This window comes from Hyperoodon ampullatus (genome assembly GCF_949752795.1).
Source record: "Hyperoodon ampullatus genome assembly, chromosome: 3".
NCBI classification, from domain to species: Eukaryota; Metazoa; Chordata; class Mammalia; order Artiodactyla; family Ziphiidae; genus Hyperoodon; species Hyperoodon ampullatus.
The window spans coordinates 46,498,821-46,520,743 of record NC_136916.1 but is presented as its reverse complement, the minus strand read 5'-3'; the positions used below and the strand labels follow the sequence as shown (position 1 = coordinate 46,520,743).

Sequence of the window (21,923 nt, the reverse complement as noted above, 5' to 3'; positions counted from 1 at the left end):
TTATTTTCCCCCTTCTTCGCTACCTTCCAGTGGTGCTGCAGATCAAGGCTTACTTAGCTAAGCAGATTTAGAGCATTAAGCCTGGAGGCTAGACGTTATTGGTAGGCTTTAAAGATGGACAGACCGTATGACAGGAAACACTGATTGGTACAGTGTTTACAAATCACAAGGAGAGAATTTCAGATCCTGAGTCCAAGACTGATGCGATCCCTACAGGCCTCCTCGTTTGCTACCATGCTCAGACTGGGCTTTGCCTGGGCGTCTCAAGGTCCAGCTTCTATTGGAATCGGCAGCCTTAACCGACAAAAAAGCGGTCTGATTTTTAGTTTGCGGAGAGAATAACATTAAGCTCTCCTGATCCCAGGTGGCTAGTCAGAGGCCGAGTTCTGGGGCGGATCTCAGTGAGACTTGTTGCCGAGGAAAGCCGCAGCTTTGTTTCCCCGGGGAAGGGCGGACGGCCTCCGGGCGCCACTGCCGGCTCGGCGCAATGCCCTGGAGCTGCCTGGCTCCCAGAGGCAGCCGCGTCAGCCACTATCCTCCTGGCGTGGGGACGGAAGGCGCGCCCGCGCCGCGCGCGCTCCTCCCACCCGAGCCCCAGCACGCACGTTTTCCCACCGCGCGCGGCCCCCGCGCCCAGAGCCCCACGACGCGCGCCGCTGCCGAGGCGCGGCCGGCCCTCCCCGCCCTGCTTCCTCGTGCCATGCCTCCGGCCGGCCACTGGGGTCGCTGTGCGCCCAGGGGAACACCGCCCCCTCTTCCTCCAATTCCTCCCGCCTCCTCCCTCTCCTCCTCCGCCTCCTCCCTCTCCTCCCTCTCCTCCTCACTACAGATCCCACTCTCTGGGTAGGGGCGAGCGTGTCCGGTTCCCTGGAACCATTCGGAAATGGCAACTTGCGCGGTGGAGGTGTTCGGCGTCCCGGAGGACGAGGTGCGAGGGCCGCGGGGCTGCGGGGGAGCTTCCCCTCGCGCTGCCCATCAGCCGAACGGGAGGAGGCGGCGGCGGCCAGAGGGACTGCTGTCAGCGCCCTCCTCCCTCTGCGCGAGCTCCGGGAGCGCGCCGGGCGCCGTGGGGACTCCCGGGGCTGCCTGGCGCGCGCAGGCGGGTGGGGTGTGTGTGGGGGGGCTTTTGGGAGCCGCATTTTCTTCGCGAGCCTGTAGACTCTACACCCCGCTCTTCCCTGGAACTGCCGCCTTCCTTGTCATTTTCCTTCAGGAAGTGATGAGGAGGGGGGCTAGGCAGCCAGCGGCGTGAGAGCGCGGGGGCACGCGCAGCACCCCGCCTGCCCCTTCCTGCCACCCCCGGCCGAGTGAGCGTGAGCTCCGGGCGGGGGTGGGGCGGGGCGAATTTCCCTGGAGCTTAGCATCCCGGCTGTTGATTAGCCTGCTCTGGCAGAGAGGCCCGTTGGGCTTAACTTTATGGACTTTGACCTGAAGACTTACAAAAGAATCGTCTTTAGCTGTTTGGGTTTTTTCTTTTTCATCTGAAATCCTTTAAAACCCCTTTACAGGAGACGGGGATGGGAAAGCAGGCAGATAGATTTTTTTTTCCCCTTCTATTTAGCAGCAAGTGTCAAGTGTGGAAAGTTCACGCTGTGTTTCACTGGTCTTCACTGATATTTTAAAAATTAAGCCAAAAAGTATAAATATTTAAAAGAACTTCCCACAGCTGTTCACTCAAAATTCTGTGATTTGAGAATTGTCTCTTTTCAGCTAAATAACTTAGGCTGGTTATGCCTTAACGCTTATTAAAAATAAGACTATTTGTAAAGAGTAGTTACATTTTAAGTGAGATGTGCCTTCCCTGTGTTATTGGTGATTGTCTAAAAAATGGGAATGGAAAAAAAATGGGAATGGGTGGGAAATTAAAGGCTATCTAGTCTAACAGTGACAAGTTAAGTTTGGGGAAAAATTTTAAGCATTCTTGTTCATTGACTAAACTGTCACATGTACCTGTTATCAGGATTAGACCCAGTTAACTGTAAATCCTTCAGCCTAATTTAGATTGATTGCTTAGATTTTCTAATAGTTTTGTAATAGTGCCTTCTCTTAATAACTTGGTATCTTCAAAAAACGTCTTTTATAAAGTGTCTTTTACATTTCTCTTGGAAGTTCTTGGTTTATAAACAGTGGGCAACTTGATGCAAGCAAGTTATCTCCGACCGTTTTGAGAATGATTATGTGATGCAGTTAATTTCTTAGTTATTGCTACCAGAAGAGAAACAAAGTGATGGTGGACAAATGGTGGCAGCTCAGCAGTCCCTCAGGAACGACAGTCAGCATATGGCTGAAGATAATATTCTAGCTAATGTTCCATTATTGTTCTGTAGAAGAGATCAGAGGAAAATAATTCAGCGTTGAACCTATGATAGCTTTCTTCATATCAGTCCTATCTCCCTGCTTGCTACAATAAGTTGTTCAATGCAGATAATCTCAAACTGGCCTCCAACCCAATCAGGCTGGCCTTGGACTTTCTTTCCCTGTTGTTACTACTCAGAGGTAGGCTCTGCTAGTCCAGATTTCTTGTCTCACCTTCTTCCAGCAGAGCCAACTGATCATAGCATCTCGCATCTTCGGTCTTTCTTTCTCTGTACAGATCTGTTTTCAGTTGTCTGCTTCTCACATCACTCTTCTGCCCAGCTAAGATAAATTGAATCATGCCAGTTGCTGGGTGGTCAGTAAGCATCTGGGACTAAGGGCCCTCTGAAATGAGGTTTTCCTGAACTGGATGAAGGATTTGTACTTCTGGGCAGTTTCACTCTGTTCACATGGTGGGGGTCCCGGTTGTCAGCCTCATGACTCAGATTTCCCTCCCACTCCCCCTTTTCACTTTTTCCACGTTGAGGAAGAGAGTGAAATAGGAAGATAAGAGACTTCATGATGATGAAGTGTCATCTTCTACTTCTTCCATTGTAATTTGGGTTATTCATTCGACAGACGTGTTTTAGCTGTCTGTTCTGTATCATGCAGTATGCTAGGCACCAGGTACACAGAAAAAAGAGCATCTGCCTGTTTTGTGAGAAGCTCATAGTCTAGTGGGAAAGACAAAAATCACTTGTTTTCTAGTAGAGGTCGCCATCTCATCACTATCACTTGCCTTTTATTTTCTGGTCTATCACAAAAGTAAAAGTGGGCTTAGAAAAGCAACCCCCCCTTCCTTTTTTGGAAGAAAAACACTGCAGCTATGTCATTTTCTAAAACTCACAGACTAGTGATTATAAGTAAGATAGGTTTGATATGCAGCAAAAAGAGATGATTCTTATTTTAAATTTGAAACTGAAACCAAGAAAAATGAATAGGAATGGGATAGAAGATAGTGAGAGAAGTGTAATTTAACCAGTATATACTGAAGAGCCGCTGAGTCACACTGTATGAGCATATTGGTGTTGAAGAATGCCAAAATTTAGGTCATTATATCTCTCTCTCACTTTTGGGTAGGTTTTAGCTCTTCTTCCACATATGTGTCTTTGAGTAAGAGATGGTCCTGGCTCCATGTATAGAATTTTGCCATTAAAGAATAACAAACTAAGCAAGTAGTATACTATAATTTATACCAAGTTTGCTCTGACAGTCTCTTGGGATTAACAGTAGAGGATAAGTCCCACTCAGCTGTGATGAGGAAGAGTGTGGTAGATACGGGGCCTGCCATTCAGCATCCCTTCCCCCTTCATTTCAGTGGACTTCCCTGTTATGCAGAGGCTGGAAAGCTAAACACCGTGTTTCCCAGACTCTCTTGCACTTAACATTCTGGAAAGAGGTTGTGAAATAAGTTTCCCAATGAGGTGCACCTACTTGAGATTGGGAAGGTGAAAATGAAGTGGGGCATAACTTCTTGTTTCCTTGGTTTTTTCTGCTGAAAGCGTAGTCATGTAGACATTGAGTTTTTCTACAAAAGTGTTTCAGTATCTGTAACTTGTTTTGTGGGTATTGACAGGAAGTTACAGAAATAGCGGTCTAGATTTGGTATGTTCTTAAAGTCGACAGATCTGGTGGTGGCTCCTGATTACCTACCTTTCTGACTCGGGTACATGTAGCAGCTTCCTGGGTAGGCCAGTTCTGAGGTGTTTTCGGGTCCTCTGAAGACACAGCCTACAGCCTGCCTCTCCAGCTCTTCTAACAATTTTGGAAGCACCTAATTCCCTGCATGAGCATCTTTCTTCTTAAAACATCTAGAGTAATTTCTGTTTCCAGCAACTGAAACCTGACCAAAACAAGGAAAAGAAGGAAGGAAATAAAGAGGAAAGGGTTGAGTCTCCATCGCCAGTTTGGGAGTAGAGTTTGCACATACAGAAGAATGGATGCCTCTCGTGCTGACAGCTACGACAATGCATAAGAAACAGGGTAACAAAGAAGTGCATATTCTGACACTTCTAGACCCACTAACACTGAGCAGAAGCAGACCCTCCCTGTCCTGGCATTGTACTGAGCCTGAGAACAAAGTTCCCAGCCTATATTCACTACACACAAAGAAGGAGAAGCACAGTGTGAGCAGCAACTGCGTTAGTATCTAACCCAATCTTTCATGTGTTGTTTTTGCCATTACAGCTTTTTTGCAACTTTTTAATTCCAGCATCATTCTAAAGTATTTTTTGTGGGTTTCCATGGGAACAAAGAAGTAGATATAATATAGTTTATTTTTAATAGTTTGCTTTTTAATTATTTAAAACCAACAGAAAAGTTGGAAGTACAGTATGAAGAACTCCAAATCCTCCTAAAGCAGATTCTCCAACTGTTGATATTTCACCACAGTTGTTCCATAACCCCCCTTTTTTTTTGCCATTTTCATTAGTGTTTTGGAACCATTTGAGGGAAGTCTGCAGACACGATTCCCCATCACCACTAAATACACTAGTGTGTATTTTCCTAAAACAAGAATGCTTTCCTGCATAACAGCCATCCAGCCCTCTAAGCCAGGAAGTCAACAGTGTTACAACACTACCATCCAATCCATAGATCCCATTCAATCTTTGACCAGTGTTCTAATAATTTCTCTTCTTCCTTCATGGTCCAAGATCCCATCTAGGAGTGTATGTTGCATGTACTTTGTATCAGTTCCTCAGTCTTTCTTATCCTTAACAGTTGTAAGGAGTACAGGCTGTATAACCTATTGATATTCCTCAACCTGGATCTGTTTACTGTTTCCTCATGATCATGTCAAGGCCACACTTTTGGGGCAGGAATCACAGAGATAATGCTGTGTTCTTCTCAGTGTATCATATCAGGGGTACATGATTTTGGCTTGTCTCATGACTGGATGATAACCTTGATCACTTGGTAATTTTGGTGTCTGCCAGGTTTCTTCTTGGTATTTTCATCATTTTTCCCTTTAAAATTGATTGGTATTTTGTGGGGACATATTCAAAGGTTATGCTAGTATCCTATCCCTCATTCATCAGATCTCCATCCACTAGTTTTACTACCCATCGATGATGACTTCCACCTGAAACAAATGCTACTATTTTTTATTTCCATTTTTATTAATTGGCATTCTGTGTAAGAAGAGCTTTCCCTTTCTTGGCCATTTGTTTATCCATTTATTTATTTATTTGTATCAGCATGGACTTGTAGAATCCCACCTTATTCAATGGATTGTAATTAATTTCTATCCTTAAATATTTTATGGCTCACATTATTTCAGTTTGGCCAGTGGAAGCCCTTGCAGGGAGGTTCCTATGTTCTTGTGACAAGTCCACATCATTCTTTGAACTCTTCATTACTTTTTTGGCAGAAGATGTTCCAAGATCCTCTTGTATTTTGCCTGGCCCAGCACTGTCTGTGATCAGCCATTTCTCCTGGAAACATTGATTACATTTAGTAGGAAATGGTTTTTAGAAGCCAAGATCTGTGTGCTCACTGTGCTCAGTGCTACTGGATGCCATTGCTCTTCAGCCATCTCAGCAGAGAGAGCTGAAATGTATGTGTTTGCCATACATATATACATATATAAGTCAACACATAAATCTATAGCTATTTCTGTGTCAATCTCTATTCATATATCTAAAAATAATTAATTCATATAAGTATCTCCAATTCAAATCTAATATTGTACTTCAGGGTTCTTTCTAGTCATAAGTACCTCCTCTAAAAATGAAAATGCTGAGTTTCATTATTCTCAGCACATTTAATTATTTGTTCAGTCCATTTACTTATGTTTTTGGTGTAACTAGTTTCCCAAAACTTATGTTTTTGATGTAACAGGTATCTCCTCTGTCTGCACTTCTGCACCCCACTTTCAGCTCCCTGAATCCTTGGGTGCCAGTGGGAGTACTGCTGTGTATGTCTATGCAACACTCTCCTCCTCTCCTCTGAGTCCCATGCCAGTGGGCATGCTCCTGAAGCCTCTCTGTATAACACTTCCCTCTTTGCCTCAGTGCCCCATGCAGGTGGGCATGCTGACCGTGCATCTCCATGAAACTCCCTGCTTCCCCCAAACTCTGCCTCAGGCCTGCCATGGACTCCTCTGCACCAGGAAGAAAAGAGGAGAAAGGACTACAGTCTTTTTTAACAGCTAACTATTAGCAATTCATATGTCACATAGGAATAGAATCTCAGAGGCACCTTTTAAATACATCACCTAGGGTGAGCAGGGGTATAAAAAATGGAATTTGACTAGGTTGTAATTCTGGCCCTGTCACTTATAGGTCATCTGGCCTAAGTTTTTGACATCTTTCAGAGCAGGATTTTTTTTCACATCTTTATTGGAGTATAATTGCGTTAGTATCTGCTTTATAACAGTGAATCAGCTATAGGTCTACATATATCGCCATATCCCCTCCCTCTTGCGCCTCCCTCCCACCCTCCCTATCCCACCCCTCTAGGTGGTCACAAAGCACCGAGCTGATCTCCCTGTGCTATGCAGCTACTTCCCACTAGCTAGCTATTTTACGTTTGGTAGTGTATATATGTCCATGCCACTCTCTCACTTCGTCCCAGCTTACCCTTCCCCCTCCCCGTGTCCTCAAGCCCGTTCTCTACATCTGCATCTTCATTCCTGTCCTGACCCTAGGTTCTTCAGAACCTTTTTTTTTTTTAAATTCCATATATATATGTTAGCATACGGTATTTGTTTTTCTCTTTCTGACTTCACTCTGTATGATAGACTCTAGGTCCATCCACCTCACTAGAAATAACTCAATTTCGTTTCTTTTTATGGCTGATTTTTTGATTGGGTTTTTTTTGGATATTGAGCTACATGAGCTGCTTGTATATTTTGGAGATTAATCCTTTGTCAGTTGTTTCATTTGCAAATTTTTCTCCCATTCTGAGGATTGTCTTTTCATCTTGTTTATGGTTTCCTTTGCTGTGCAAAAGCTTTTAAGTTTCATTAGGTCCTATTTGTTTATTTTTGTTTTTATTTCCATTTCTCTAGGAGGTGGGTCAAAAAGGATCTTGCTGTGATTTATGTCATAGAGTGTTCTGCCTATGTTTTCCTGTAAGAGTTTTATAGTGTCTGGCCTTACATTTAGGTCGTTAATCCATTTTTAGTTTATTTTTGTATACGGTGTTAGGGAGTGTTCTAATTTCATTCTTTTACATGTAGCTGTACAGTTTTCCTAGCACCACTTATTGAAGAGGCTGTCTTTTCTCCATTGTATATTCTTGCCTTCTTTATCAAAGATAAGGTGACCATATGTGCGTGGGTTTATCTCTGGGCTTTCTATCCTGTTCCATTGATCTATATTTCTGTTTTTGTGTCAGTACCATACTGTCTTGATTACTGTAGCTTTGTAGTATACTCTGAAGTCAGGGAGCCTGATTCCTCCAGCTCCGTTTTTCTTTCTCAAGATTGCTTTGGTTATTCAGGGTCTTTTGTGTTTCGATACAAACTGTGAAATTTTTTGTTCTAGTTCTGTGAAAAATGCCAGTGGTAGTTTGATAGGGATTGCATTGAATCTGTACATTGCTTTGGGTAGTATAGTCATTTTCACAATGTTGATCCTTCCAATCCAGAACATGGTATATTTCTCCATCTATTTGTGTCATCTTTAATTCCTTTCATCTGTGTCTTATAGTTTTCTGCATACAGGTCTTTTGTCTCCTTAGGTAGGTTTATTCCTAACTCTTTTATTCTTTTTGTTGCAATGGTAAATGGGAGTGCTTCCTTAATTTCTCTTTCAGATTTTTCATCATTAGTGTGTAGGAATGCCGTAGATTTCTGTGCATTAATTTTGTATCCTGCTACTTTACCAAATTCATTGATTAGCTCTAGTAGGAATGGAATGGAAAGGAATGAAAACTCACTAAATGCCTGTGTGAGCATACACACATCATCATCATCATCATCATTATCATCATTAACATTGCTATTATTTTTTTATAATTTTTTTCCTCATGTAGTTAACATTTTCTTTGCTTGTTATTTCTTCATTTCTTCCTGCCCCTCTGACTTTCCATCTGTGATAACTTTTTTTCTGCCTGAAGTACATCCTCTAGAATTTCTTTCAGTGAATGTTTCCTGCTAATGAACTTCCTTGGTTTTTGTTTTTGGCTGAAAATGACACATCTTTGCCTGCAATTTACAACCTTTTCATTTTGCTTTCAAAAATCAATAAAGCTGTCTTGTGAGTGGAAGGGGAAGATTCCAGCTTTAGTGAAGAGCCCTGGTCTGCTTGAGGATAATGTCTCTTTTTTGATTAAGGAAAAGATGTTTCATTTTTGTTTCTTTTTTACTCATTTGAGTACTATCCAGAATTCTGTTAATAATACTTTTAATATCATGATTCTAAAATTACTTAAGAGTTTGGTCTCTAGTTGCAACATACATGTTCTTCTCCTTCATTTTCAAAGATGATGTGAGATGTGATCTCTGCTTATGGATGTGATTGAAGAGAGCTGTTTGGACAATTTTCTAGCATAAATTTCTAAAATGAAGTTAAATGAATGCAAATATGCAAATATGCGGCATTTCTTATTTAATTTTCTGAAAGAATCTTAAATCACTGTAGCTTTACATCATTTAATCACAGCATCTAAAGTAAGTAGTTCTCATCTTTGTGGTGGGAAATGCAAGGATAAAGTTTAAAAGTTAAATGTATCTGTGACTGCAAGTTATCATCCCCTGGAATTGTTTTTAGTTAATGCTTCCTACATTTTTCTTCAGGAGACTTCTGGGGGATAGTTTCAGTAGAGGCTAACACAGATGATTTTTAAGTCAGGAGCTCCACAAATATGGATTCACTTTTTTAGAGGGGTATGATAATTTCTTTCCTCAATTAAGGTCATGTACAAATTATAAACACTTGTCTGCACTTAGAAAAGGTAAGATTATTTGCTGAGGGCACCTTTGATTATACTTTACCACTTGAAAAAAATTGTACTTATTAAGTCATCAGAGAAAAGATTTCTGATTTTCAGAATCAGTCCTACTATAAAGTATAGCCACTTTCCAGTCAACTGGTATAGGAGAATTCAGCTGTAGGGCCAATAGAATATTTTAATTGGCCTAATTATTCAATGACCTTACAGGAAAAAAATGGTAGTTCTGTAAATCTCTTCAGATTTTTGGAAATCAATTCCCACAGAAAACTGAAATTTCAGTTTATGTTTTCCTCTCTGATTTTCAGTTCTATCTTTATTTCTGATACTTGAGGATTTCTCTTCTAACTTGCAAGATCAGCTGTATATTTAATTATATGTGGTGATGGAGGAAAGTTATAAAATATCTAGCATCTCTAGGCAAGGATTTTTGTGTTATCTGAATTTGTCATCTGAGTTTTGGAGCTGATAGAATATTTCTGTTATCATATTTATTCAATGAAACCTCCAGGAATAAGGGTGGGTCTAAGTATTTAGAAATGGAAGAAGATTGAAATAAATACCCTATGATATGTATATTTCCCCCCACCCAGATCTCTCCTCAGAAAGGAATATGACATACTACTTGCTGATGGAATAATTTTATTATTTTTTAAATTTTTTTTTTTTTTTTTTTTTTTTTTTTTTTTTTTTTTTTTTTTTTGCGGTACGCGGGCCTCTCACTGTTGTGGCCTCTCCCGTTGCGGAGCACAGGCTCTGGATGCGCAGGCTCAGCGGCCATGGCTCACGGGCCCAGCCGCTCCGCGGCATATGGGATCCTCCCAGACCGGGGCACGAACCCGTATCCCCTGCATCAGCAGGCGGACTCTCAACCACTGCGCCACCAGGGAGGCCCTATTTTTAAAATTTTTATACAGTTTTAAAAGGTTACTTTCCATTTAGTTATTACAGAATATTCGCTATATTCCCCATGATGTACAATACATCCTTGAGCCTATCTTACACCCAATAGTTTGTGCCCCACACTCTTATATTGCCCCTCCCTGCCTCTCCCCACTGGTAACCACTAGTTTGTTCTCTATATCTGTCTGCTTCTTTTTTGTTTTATTCAGTAGTTTGTTGTATTTTTTTAGGTTCCACATGTAAGTGATATCAAACAGTATTTTTCTTTCTCTGTGTGACTTATTTCACTTAGCATAATGCCCTGCAAGTCCACCCATGTTGCTGCAAATGGCAAATTTTTGTTCTTTTTTATGGCTGAGTAGTATTCCGTGTGTGTGTGTGTGTGTGTGTGCGCGCGCGCGCGTGTGTGTGTATACCACATTTTCTTCCCATTCATCTGGCTGATGGAATAATTTTAGAATAAAATCAGTTAGATTGCTCTCTGTTGGGCAACATTTATTTCACATTTGTTGATCTTATAAATGCTACTGTGAATACTGTTGTACTTATGGCCTTGTGTACATGAGTGAGAGTTTATCTAGGGGTTATATCTAAAAGTGCAATTCCTGGGTTATTGATTTAGAACTTTTAGTAGATATTGCCAAATATCTCTTCAAAATTATTCTTCAGTTTATTCCCCCACCAACAGTGTATTAGAGTTCTTTCTTGTGCTTGCTTTGGCAGCACTTACACTAGAGATCTCTTTTATTACTGGTGAAATTGAGGATCTTTTCATGTGTTTATTGGCGATTCTCTATGATTTCTTGTATTATGTTGTTTAAACCTCGCTTAGTGGCTTTTAGGAGTTCTTTATATTATCTGGATAATCATAATTTGTCCATGGTGTATATATTTTAGATATTTCCACCCTGTGTGTCCCCTTGTCTTTTCATTTGTTCATGGCATCTTTTTCCATATGAAATATATAAACATAATTTTAGTGTCAAATCTAACAATTTTTTTCCATTACAGTTTGTATTTTTTTAATCCTTTCCTACTCCAATGTCAGAAATATTCTAAAGTATCTTACGAAATTTTTAAAGTTTTCTTTTTCACTTTCAGAATTTGATGTATCTGCAATTTGTTTTTAGATATAGTATAAGATAGTGATCAAATGCTATAGTTTACCTCTTTACTCATTCTCACTTTTCCCTATGAATTTTAGAATCATTTGTTAAGATCTATGAAATAATTCAAGGAGGGGAGTTGAAATTGTACGGAATTTATAATTTACTTTGGAGAAAACATAATAATATTAAATATTTACTTCCATGAACACAGTGAATTTCTTCATTTATTTATATTTTTCTTATTTTCTTCAATAATTTACAAATTTTATCCATAAAGGTGTTTGACTTTTATTAATTTTATTTCAATATATCTAACAGTTTTGCTTACTTGTGAATTTTTTAAATGTGCATTCTGTTTTATAGTATTTTTTTACCCACCTTTTTATTTGAAAAATTCAAATCTATGAGACAATAAAAAGAATAGTGTAATGAACACTTGATTACCCATCAGCTAGATCCATAAATTGGTAACATTTTGCTTATTCCTTTTATTTCCATACACACACACATACGCTCATGTTCAACTTTTTATTTGCTGAGCCATTTAAGAGTAAGTTGCAGACTTTATCTTACTTTGTCCCTAAATACTTCAATATGTATCTCTTAAAAGTAAGACATTCTTGGGCTTCCCTGGTGGCACAGTGGTTGAGAGTCCGCCTGCCGATGCAGGGGACACGGGTTCGTGCCCCGGTCCGGGAAGATCCCACATGCTACGGAGCAGCTAGGCTCATGAGCCATGGCCGCTGAGCCTGCGCATCCGGAGCCTGTGCTCCGCAACGGGAGAGGCCACAACAGTGAGAGGCCCGCGTACCGCAAAAAAAAAAAAGAGAAAAGTAAGACATTCTTATATAAAACCTCATAATACTATTATGATACCCAAGAAATTTAATGTTTTCTACATTAAAATATCAATACATTATAGTTTTATTTAATATATAGTTTATTGAATTGGATTTTTAAAATAATTACCTAAGTAATTATTACAAATGATTATGAGCTCTGAATTTTGTGTTATCCTGTACCTAGAAACAATGATAAATCTATATCAGTTCCAATAATTTGGCTTTAGATTTTCTTGGAAGCAATGATAAATTCTTACTCATTATAACAATTTGGCTCTAGCTTTTTTGGCTTTTCTTTGTAGATAATCAAGTCATTACAAATAACAATATAGTTTTTATTTTCCTTTATATAGCTTTTAATCAAATTAATTCCTGAAAAATATTCTTCCAGTTAATTTTAATATCCTGTTACCTTATTTGATATATATATATATATATACACACACATACACACATATATAAATGTAAAGATAATGTGTCTTGAGTAAGTTATAAATATATGAAAATAAAATATAAATTTTTGTATTTTAGGAAACTTCCCGAATTGTGAGGGTAAAAGTTATAGCTGGAATAGGCCTTGCCAAAAAGGATATCTTGGGAGCTAGGTAAGTGTAAGAAGTTGGGTTGTAATTTTAAAACTTTGTATTTATTAATTAGTTTTTTTCCAGACTTTGGTTAGATGAAAAATTGAGTAATATTATTAGTAAGCTGTTGTATGAGGTAGAATAATGTTTCTAGTTGGTGGTTTACTAAATTCCTTGACATCTGAATTGCAGAGTTTGTGAACTTAGGCAAAGGTATAACTGAGAGTGGTAGTTATAAGATACATTATTGAGTTCTGTTTCTGAGAATCAGTAAAATTCTAACAGATGAATCCTTTTGCAGATAACAACCATAAACTCTGAACATATTATAAAAACCAGCGAGTTAAAGGCAGTGGAGAGCGAACAGAGCAGGTAGAGAGTCTAGTGGAGAGTCCATGTTTGGAGGTGTGGAGTTGTACTGAGTGAGTCTCCAATTTTATGAATTAGTCTGAGGCCACATGGAATCAGAACATGGAAAAATTATAATATTCATAGCCTGGGAAATCAGAAGACTTACTCTAAAGAAAACATGACAATGGTGGGGATTCTGGAAGGGAAAGAACTGGAGAGGAAATTCCCAAACTATGTCCACTGACATTTTTGGCTGACCCTGAATCACACATACGATAGCAGATTCAAAACAACTCATTGGAGGACAAAAGATCTGAACAGAGATCAGGGTTGCTGTCCAAGAAACAGAGCTTGTGGTTCTTGTCCAAGTAAGATAATTAATTACATGATAAAAACAAACAAATCCTCATCAAAGAGAAAGTACAGTATCCACAGTCTCCACAATTTAACATTTATAATGTCTAAGATATAATCCAAAGCTATATAATTTATAAAAAGCTAGGAAAACGAAACACATTCTCAGTAGAGAAAAGAAAATATGCTCACAATAAGTCAAAAGATTGGAAATCTCAGGAATGAAATAGAAACCATAAAAAATGAAAATTCTAAAACTGAAAAATATAATATTTGAAATTAAAATTCTTGGATGAAATTAACAGCAGAATGGAGATGACAAGGAAAAATTAATTGAACTTAAAGATAGATCAATAGAAATGATTTCCCAACCGGAGATGAGAGAGAAACAAAGATTAAAAAAATTTTTTAAATGAACAGAGCCTCAGGGACTTGTTAGATAATATCGAACAGACTAACATACATGTACTTGGAGTCCTAGAAATAGAGGAGAGAGAATGAGGCAAAATGTTGTTTGAAGAAATAATGGCCAAATTTTTTCCAAATTTGATGAATGACACAAGTTTATAGTACCAAAAAAACACCAAGCAAGATAAACACTGAGAAGAGCATACTGAGGCACATAATAGTCAAGCTGTTGAAAACAAAGTATAAAGAAAAATTCTGACAGGAGAAACTCAGAAAATGACAAATGACATACAAGGGACCTATAATTCAGTTGAGTACTGACTTCTCACCAGAAACTATGGAGGCCAGAAGAAAATGGAACAATAGAATAGCTGTCAATCTAGAGTTCTCTACTATATTCAGTGAAAATATTCTTCAGGATGATGGCAAAATAACATTTTCAGATAAAAGAAAACTATGAGACTTTGTCATTGGCAGACCTGCACTATAATAAAAGCTAAAGGAAATTCTCCCAGCTAAAGAGGTAGCTATCAGATGGAAACTCAGATCCTCAGAAAGGAATGAAGAGCATCAGAAATGGTAAATATCTAGAAACATATGAAAGACTTTTTGCTCTTTTCATCATAATTTTTTAGAAAAAACATATGCCTGTTTATATCACAACTTACTGTTTTGTATTGTCTCATAGATGGAATACATATAACAACTATAGCATAAAGGACAGGGATGGTATGCATTATGAACCTTTTTAGTAGAGTGTAGTATATTAAGTGTAAGTGGAATAAAAAGTAGGCATGTATATTGTAATACCTAGATAAATCACTGAAAAATAATGTAAAGAATTATAGATTAAAAAGCAATAGAAATTTTAAAATGAAATTCTTGAAAAAATAAAATAGTTAAACAAAAGGCCAGGAAAAGAACAAATGATCAAAAAAGAGAGAGAGAGAGAAAGGGGAGAGGGAAGAATAGAAAACCAGTAATAATTTGATACATCTAAATCTAATCATGACAATAATTACATTAAACATTAATGGACTAAGGTGAATATGAGGTAGAAGTTATTAGAATGGATTGAAAAAGAAGATCCAACTAAATGCTGTCTATAAATGATGCACTTAAAATACAAAGACACAGGTCAGTTGAAAGAGAGGGGATGCATAGCCATACAAACAAGCATGTGAAGACTGAAGTGGATATTTTAATATCTGATAAAATAGATTTCAACACAAAAATTATTTCCAGATATTTCACAACAATATAAGAATAAATTCGTCAAGAAGATAAAACAATCATAAAGTTGTATGTTCCTGCCAAGAGAACTTGAAAATATATGAAGCAAAAGTTGACAGAATTAGAGGGAGAGAGAAAAAATTCCACAGTCATAGTTGGAAACATTATTTCTCTCTCAGCAGTTAATAAAACAAGATAAAAAAAGACAACAAAAACAGTAAGTTGAACAATATTATGAACTTTGATGCAAAGAACACTTCCTAACAACCACCAAATACACATTCTTTTCAAGTGCACATGGTATATTCACATTATTTATCGATTGCTGCACAACTATAATTACCTCAAACTTAGCAGCTTAGAAGAACACATTATTTATGATTTCATAGTTTCTGTGGGTCACAGTGTCAGTGCATGGTTTAACTGGGTCCTCTGCTTCAAGGTCTTGAAAATCTGCAGTCAGGCATTGGCCAGGGCTATGGTCTCATCTGAGGCTTGTTTGGGGAAGCATACACTTCTAAGCTCATGTGGTTGTTGGCAGCATTCAGTTCTTTCAGACTGCCAGATTGAGGGCTTCAGTTTTTTGCTGGCTGTCAGCCAGAGGCCATCCTAAGTTTCTTGTCACATGGCCTTCTTCATATGACAGCTCACAGGATAGCAGCTTGCTTCTTCAAAGCTATCATAGGAGAGAAAGTCTCCTAGCAAGATGAGTTACAATCTTTTGTAATGTAACCACATACATTTTGTCACTTTTGATGTAATTATTGGTTAGAATACACAATCCTTCCCACATTTACGAGGAGGGGAACACAAAAGGCATGAACATTAGGAGGTGGGGATAAAAGAAGCCACCCTAGAGTCTGTCTGCCATATTATGCTGGGCAATAAAACAGTAAATCAAACAAGTACAAAATTTACATTATTTTCAGGGGCATATGGTACATTCACCAATATAGACGATGTGTAAGACCACAAGACAAGTCTCAAGAATTTAGAAAAGATTGAAATCATATGGAGATGTTCTCTGATAACAGCGAAATTAAGTTAGAAACCAATAACATCCTAAATATTTGGAAATAAAGCAATACACTTTGTTTTGTTTATAAGTCAAAGAAGGAATCAAAAGATAAATTAGAAAACATTTTGAACTGAATGAAATTAAAATAGAGCAACATCAAAATCTGTGAGATGCAGCTAAAGTATTAGAGGAAAATTTATAGTTTTAAAATATTTAACTTAGAAAAGGAGTAAGATCTAAACTTAGTAAAGGAGTAAGATCTAAATGAATGACTTGAGTTCTGAGATTAAGAAATCAGAAAAAGAAGAGCAAATTAATTCCAAAGTAAGTAGAAGGAAGAAAATAATGATAAGGGCAGAAATTAGTGAAATAGAAAATGGACAATGATAGGAAAAAATCGTTGAAATGAAAAGCTCATTCCTTGAAGGGATAAATAAAAATTTTAAACTTCAAGCTAGACTGATCAAGAACAAAAAAGAGAGAAGGCACAAATTACCATAATGGGAACAAAAGCAGAGGCATTGCTATAGACCCTATGGAAATGAAAAAGACAGAAAGGGAACACTGTGTGCAACTTCATGCCAATAAAGAATCATGCACAACTTAAATGAAGTAGACAAAATCTTTGAAAAGTAGAAATTACCAAAATTGATCACAGAAGAAATAGAAAACTTCAGTAGCCCTATATTGAACCGTATATAGCAATATATGATCAGGTGGGATTTTTCCTATGAATATAAGGTTTGTTCAACATTTGAAAAAAGTCAACCACTGTAAATCATCACATTAATATAGCACAGAAGGAAAAAAATGCATGATCATTTCAATAGGTGTAGAAAGTACATTTGTCAACATTCAACACCCTTTTATGATAAAAACTCTCAACAAACTAATAATAAAATGCAGAATTAGTTTAACATATGAAAATTAATCAATGTAATATACCATATTAATAGAATAAAAGAAAAACATGATGATTTCAATAAAAACAAAAAAAGCATTTGACAAAATTCAGTACCCAATCATGATACAAAGTCTTAGCAAACTAGGGATAGATGGGAGTTGTAGACATGATTAAAGTTTTCCGTGAGAAAGACAATAGCTAATATCATGCCCAGTGATGACAATCTGAATATTTAAGCTCAGGAATAAGAAGCATTGTCTGCTCTCACATTCAGTTCAACACTGTACTGGATGTCCTAGCCAAGTAATATGACTAGGAAAAGAAATAAAAATAATGCAGACTGAAACGGAAGAAACTTTTTATTTGTAGACTGTGTGATCATGTACATAGGAAACCCTAAGGAATCTCAAAGAAGCTGCTAGAACTAAAATATAAGGCCACAAGATACAAAGCCAGTGTACCAAAATTAGTCATATTATTATATCCTATCAATCAATTAACAATTGGAAAATGAATTTTCCAAATCTCTGTTTACAATAATATAAAAATTAAAAACTTAGAAATAAATTTAACAAAAGATTTGCAAGCACTGTACGCCGAAAACTATAAAACATTGCTGAGCGAAATTGAAGATCTAAATCGATGGATAAGTATTTTCATATTCATGGATTGGAAGATTCATTATTGTTAGAGTTGTATTTCTCTCCAAATTGAATAGATTTGGCTCAATCCCAATCAAAATCCCAGCCATGTTTTTTTTTGAGAAATGGATAAGCTGATTCCAATATTGTTATGGAAAGTCAAAGGACATAGAATAGCCAAAACAGTTTTGAAAAAGAACATAGGTGGAGAACTTATGCTACATAATTTCAAGACTTTCTATACAGCTATAGGTAATCAAGACAAAGTAACATTGGCATGAGAACAGATATATTGTTCAGTGGACTAGAATAAAGAGTGTAGAAGTACACACACACACCCACACACATACACATATACATGTATATGGTCAGTTGCTTTAAGCATTAAGGTAATTCAACAGAAAGGATAGTCTTTTAAGTACATGATACTAGAACAACTGGTTATCTATATGGAACAAAATGAGGCTCTTTCCTTATCACACATAATATAGAAAATTAATAAGAGCTAAAATTAAACTTCTAGAAGAAGACATAGGAGAAAATATTTGCTCTACTGAGTTACACAAAGATTTCTTGAATGGGACTCAAAAACTATGAACCTAAAATTTAGAAAGAAAAATGTTGAAACAGACTTCATCAGAATTAAAAACTTTTGTTGTTTGAAAGACACAGTTAAGGAAGGGAAGAGGCAAGCCACAGATTGGGAGAAAATGTTTTCAAAACATATATCTGACAAAGGCCTTTAATTCATAGTATATAAAGACCTCTTACAACCCAATAATAATATGATAAAATGGCCAATTAAAAATAGGCAAAGCTCTTGAACAGACATTGTCTGTGGACTATCCAGGTGGAAGTGTCTAGCTGGGTGGTGAGATCAGGAATATATATTTATATTTATATTTATGTTTTATATTTATATTTGAGAGTATATAGTTAGTTGTTAAAACCATGGATGAGATTGTGAAGGAAATATGTAGAGAGAGCAAAAGGGAGAACCAGAAGGGACTTGTGTCATGAAAGCTAAACGAGATGAGTTTCAAAGAGGAAATGGTCAGTATTATCAAACCTACAGAGGACCAGTAAAATAAGTGCCTAGAAAGTGTCTATTGTTTTAGCAAGATGGGTGACTTTTCAAGGAATGGGTCTGAAGGAAAGAGGTGGAAACCAGATTATAGGGCTGTGAAGAGCACTGGGAGTTGGGGAAATGAAGAAAGGGAGGTCGTATGCCATCACGGTTAAGCACAGGGCCTCTGGAGCCAGGTGCTTGAGTTTCAGTTCTTGCTTTTCTGCTTCCTAGCTGTGTGATCTGGGATGAGTTGACTTACCTCTCTGTGTAAAATAGAGATAATAATCATACCTACCTCATAGGTCGTTATAAGGATTCCAAAACTTAATATATATAAACTGTTCAGAGTGGTGCCTGGCACAGAGTAATTGCTATATAAGTGTTAATTGTTATTGTTATTATTATTACAAATTATTCTCTTGGAAAGTTTGAGACAGAAAGAAAAGAAATCTAGTTTGCTTTGCTGGAGGCAGGAAGGAGAGTCAAGGAGTTGGGGGAGTTTAATAACATTTCTATGACTGGAAAAACCTAGGTCAAAGAAAAGCTGGAGATATAAAAGGGAGAAGTCAAAATAGATGACGTAAGGTTCCAGAGGAAGTGGGAGGAAACTGGACAAGGGCGATTGGGTGAAATACCTGCATCACTGAGGTTAGGGGTAAGATGGGCTCTGATAAATACCAGGATGTTGGGAGTATTATGATGACTTTGATTTTTGTCAATTAAAGTAAAAGGTAAGGTTGTATAAGGAAATGGGAGGAGGGAGTTTGTGGTGGAGAATGGTGGGTACTTGGGATCCCCAAGAGAAATGGGAGAAATTTGACCATGGACAAGTAAAATGTCTAAAGTCTTTTGCTTTGCAAACCTAAATATCACAAGGTTTTCTTTCTCCATGTCTCTTTGTACAAGGGGTTACATGTCATATAATTATTTTGAACTGAAGCACTTTGCCTTTATTTTGTAAAAAGAGTTTATACCCATGAGATAACTTGGAACAACCTGAGGTCTTGCAAAGCTACTCTTGAGAATCATTGAATCAACCTTCTTAACCCAAAAGAGGAAGACATGTAATAAAGATAAAACAAAAGTTCAAAAATCTTAAGAGGTTGGAAATCATTAAATTGTGATTTAAAGGTTTTCTTTCTAATTCTTTGTCTATTTCACTAACATGGTGTTTCAGCTTTTTAACAAAATGCAAAGATTACTATAATTACTTACCCCTGCCTAAGGAACCCTTACTTTTAAGTGTAGGAAGTAATTGTAGAAATTGTTAACAAAGAAAATTCTGTGACTTTTATAGTTCTAGTAACCTGAATTTGGGAATAAGCAACAATTAACTTTTTTTTTTAAATTTTAACAGTGATCCTTATGTGAGAGTGACGTTATATGACCCAGTGAATGGAGTTTTTACAAGTGTGCAAACGAAAACCATTAAAAAGGTTAGACTTAGCAGTATTCAAAATTTTCAGAAATACACTTTGTTTTATTTTATATGACAAAATATAAAAAAGTTAGTTATAATATGTTTATTGTCTTTTAGACTTTGAATCCAAAATGGAATGAAGAAATATTATTCAGAGTAAGTATGCATTTTATTTCATTATAACAACAAAGATTTTTCTCAGTAGGTTAGAATGATAAGTTCTCACAATATTCTTAAATGTATCTTATAAGAATTTGTAAAAATTTAAAAGACTTAAATCTAGGTATCCCCATTTTGACATAGCCCTGGAACCATTTATCTTACTATGAAAAACATATGTAAGGTAATGAAGAGGTAAAGGATAATTGTAAACCTGGAATTATCTTATTCTAATTTAATTCTGATTTAGAGAACAGTCTTATTCGAATTTTGAAGATTTTGATTTTAAAGATGATGCATATTTGTGTCTCTCCAGTCATTTGTTTATTTATTTATTTATTTTTGGCTGTGTTGGGTATTTGTTGCTGCACACAGGCTTTCTCTGGTTGTGGTGAGCAGGGGCTACTCTTTGTTGCAGTGCACAGGCTTCTCATTGTGGTGGCTTCTCTTGTTGTGAAGCATGGGCTCTAGGCACGTGGGCTTCAGTAGTTATGGCATGCAGGCTCAGTAGTTGTGGTGCATGAACTTAATTGCTCCACAGCATGTAGGATCTTCCCGGACCAGGGATCAAACCCATGTCCCCTGCATTGGCAGGCGGATTCTTTTTTTTTTTTTTTTTTTTTTTTTTTTTTTTTTTTTTTTTTGCGGTACGCGGGCCTCTCACTGTTGTGGCCTCTCCCGTTGCGGAGCACAGGCTCCGGATGCGCAGGCTCAGCGGCCATGGCTCACGGGCCCAGCCGCTCCGCGGCATATGGGATCCTCCCAGACCGGGGCACGAACCCGTATCCCCTGCATCGGCAGGCGGACTCTCAACCACTGCGCCACCAGGGAGGCCCGGCAGGCGGATTCTTAACCACTGCACCACCAGGGAGGTCCCCAGTCATTTGTTAAATACACTGATCCAGGCAAGAGATGATGAAGGCCTACCAACAAGTGGATACATTTCTTCTTACACACCCTCCATTCATATTCCTGCCTTCCTCCTCACCCCGCCTCACTATCCCATAAGAGCAAACTCCAGTCAGCACTTATTTCAGGTTCCCAGGAGGGCCCTCAAACTGACAATGACATATTATGTATGTGGGAACAATGATTCTTATAACTATGGATTTCTCATCAGAAACTGTGATGAAACAGTATAATTAAGGTAGCAAAGAAAAAAGAATAGTCAACTCCAAATTCTTTATCTAACAAAAATATCCTTCAGGAATGACAGTGTGATAAACGTATTCTAAGCTGAGGAAAAATAAGAGAATTAAACTTGGAAAACTAAATACTCTTCTCTCAGTAATTGGTAGGATAAGTAGACAGAAAATTCAGTAAAGATACGGAAGTCCTGAACAACACGATCAAATCAGTTTTATTTAATTGACATTTATAGACTTGCCACCCAACAGCAGCAGAACACATGGTCTTTAAAATTGCACATGGAATATTTACTGAGTACGCTGGGCCAAAACCCAAACCTCAACAATATTAAAAGAATTTAAATCATGCAAAGTATGGTCTCTGATTATAATGGAATTAAAGTACATATTAGTAACACAAAAATATCTGAAAAATCCCCAAATATTTGGAAGTTAAACAACACACTTCTCAGTAATCCATGAGTCAAATAAGAATTGTCAAGGGGAATTAGAAGATATTTTAACAGAATGAAATAAAAATACAGCGTC

General features: G+C 37.6%; 1 protein-coding gene across 1 annotated transcript in view; it reads left to right on the top strand.

Annotated features, from left to right (window-relative positions):
* Positions 1-883: 883 nt before the first annotated feature.
* Positions 884-21,923, top strand: part of NEDD4 (NEDD4 E3 ubiquitin protein ligase) — a gene marked incomplete at both ends in the record, with an annotated part of 154,125 nt that continues 133,085 nt past the window's right edge. Inside the window, 4 exons of the mRNA XM_079699296.1 lie at positions 884-928; positions 12,638-12,711; positions 20,026-20,104; positions 20,206-20,244. Of these exons, the coding sequence (XP_079555422.1) occupies positions 884-928; positions 12,638-12,711; positions 20,026-20,104; positions 20,206-20,244 (237 nt within the window). The remainder of the gene's footprint in view (positions 929-12,637; positions 12,712-20,025; positions 20,105-20,205; positions 20,245-21,923) is intronic.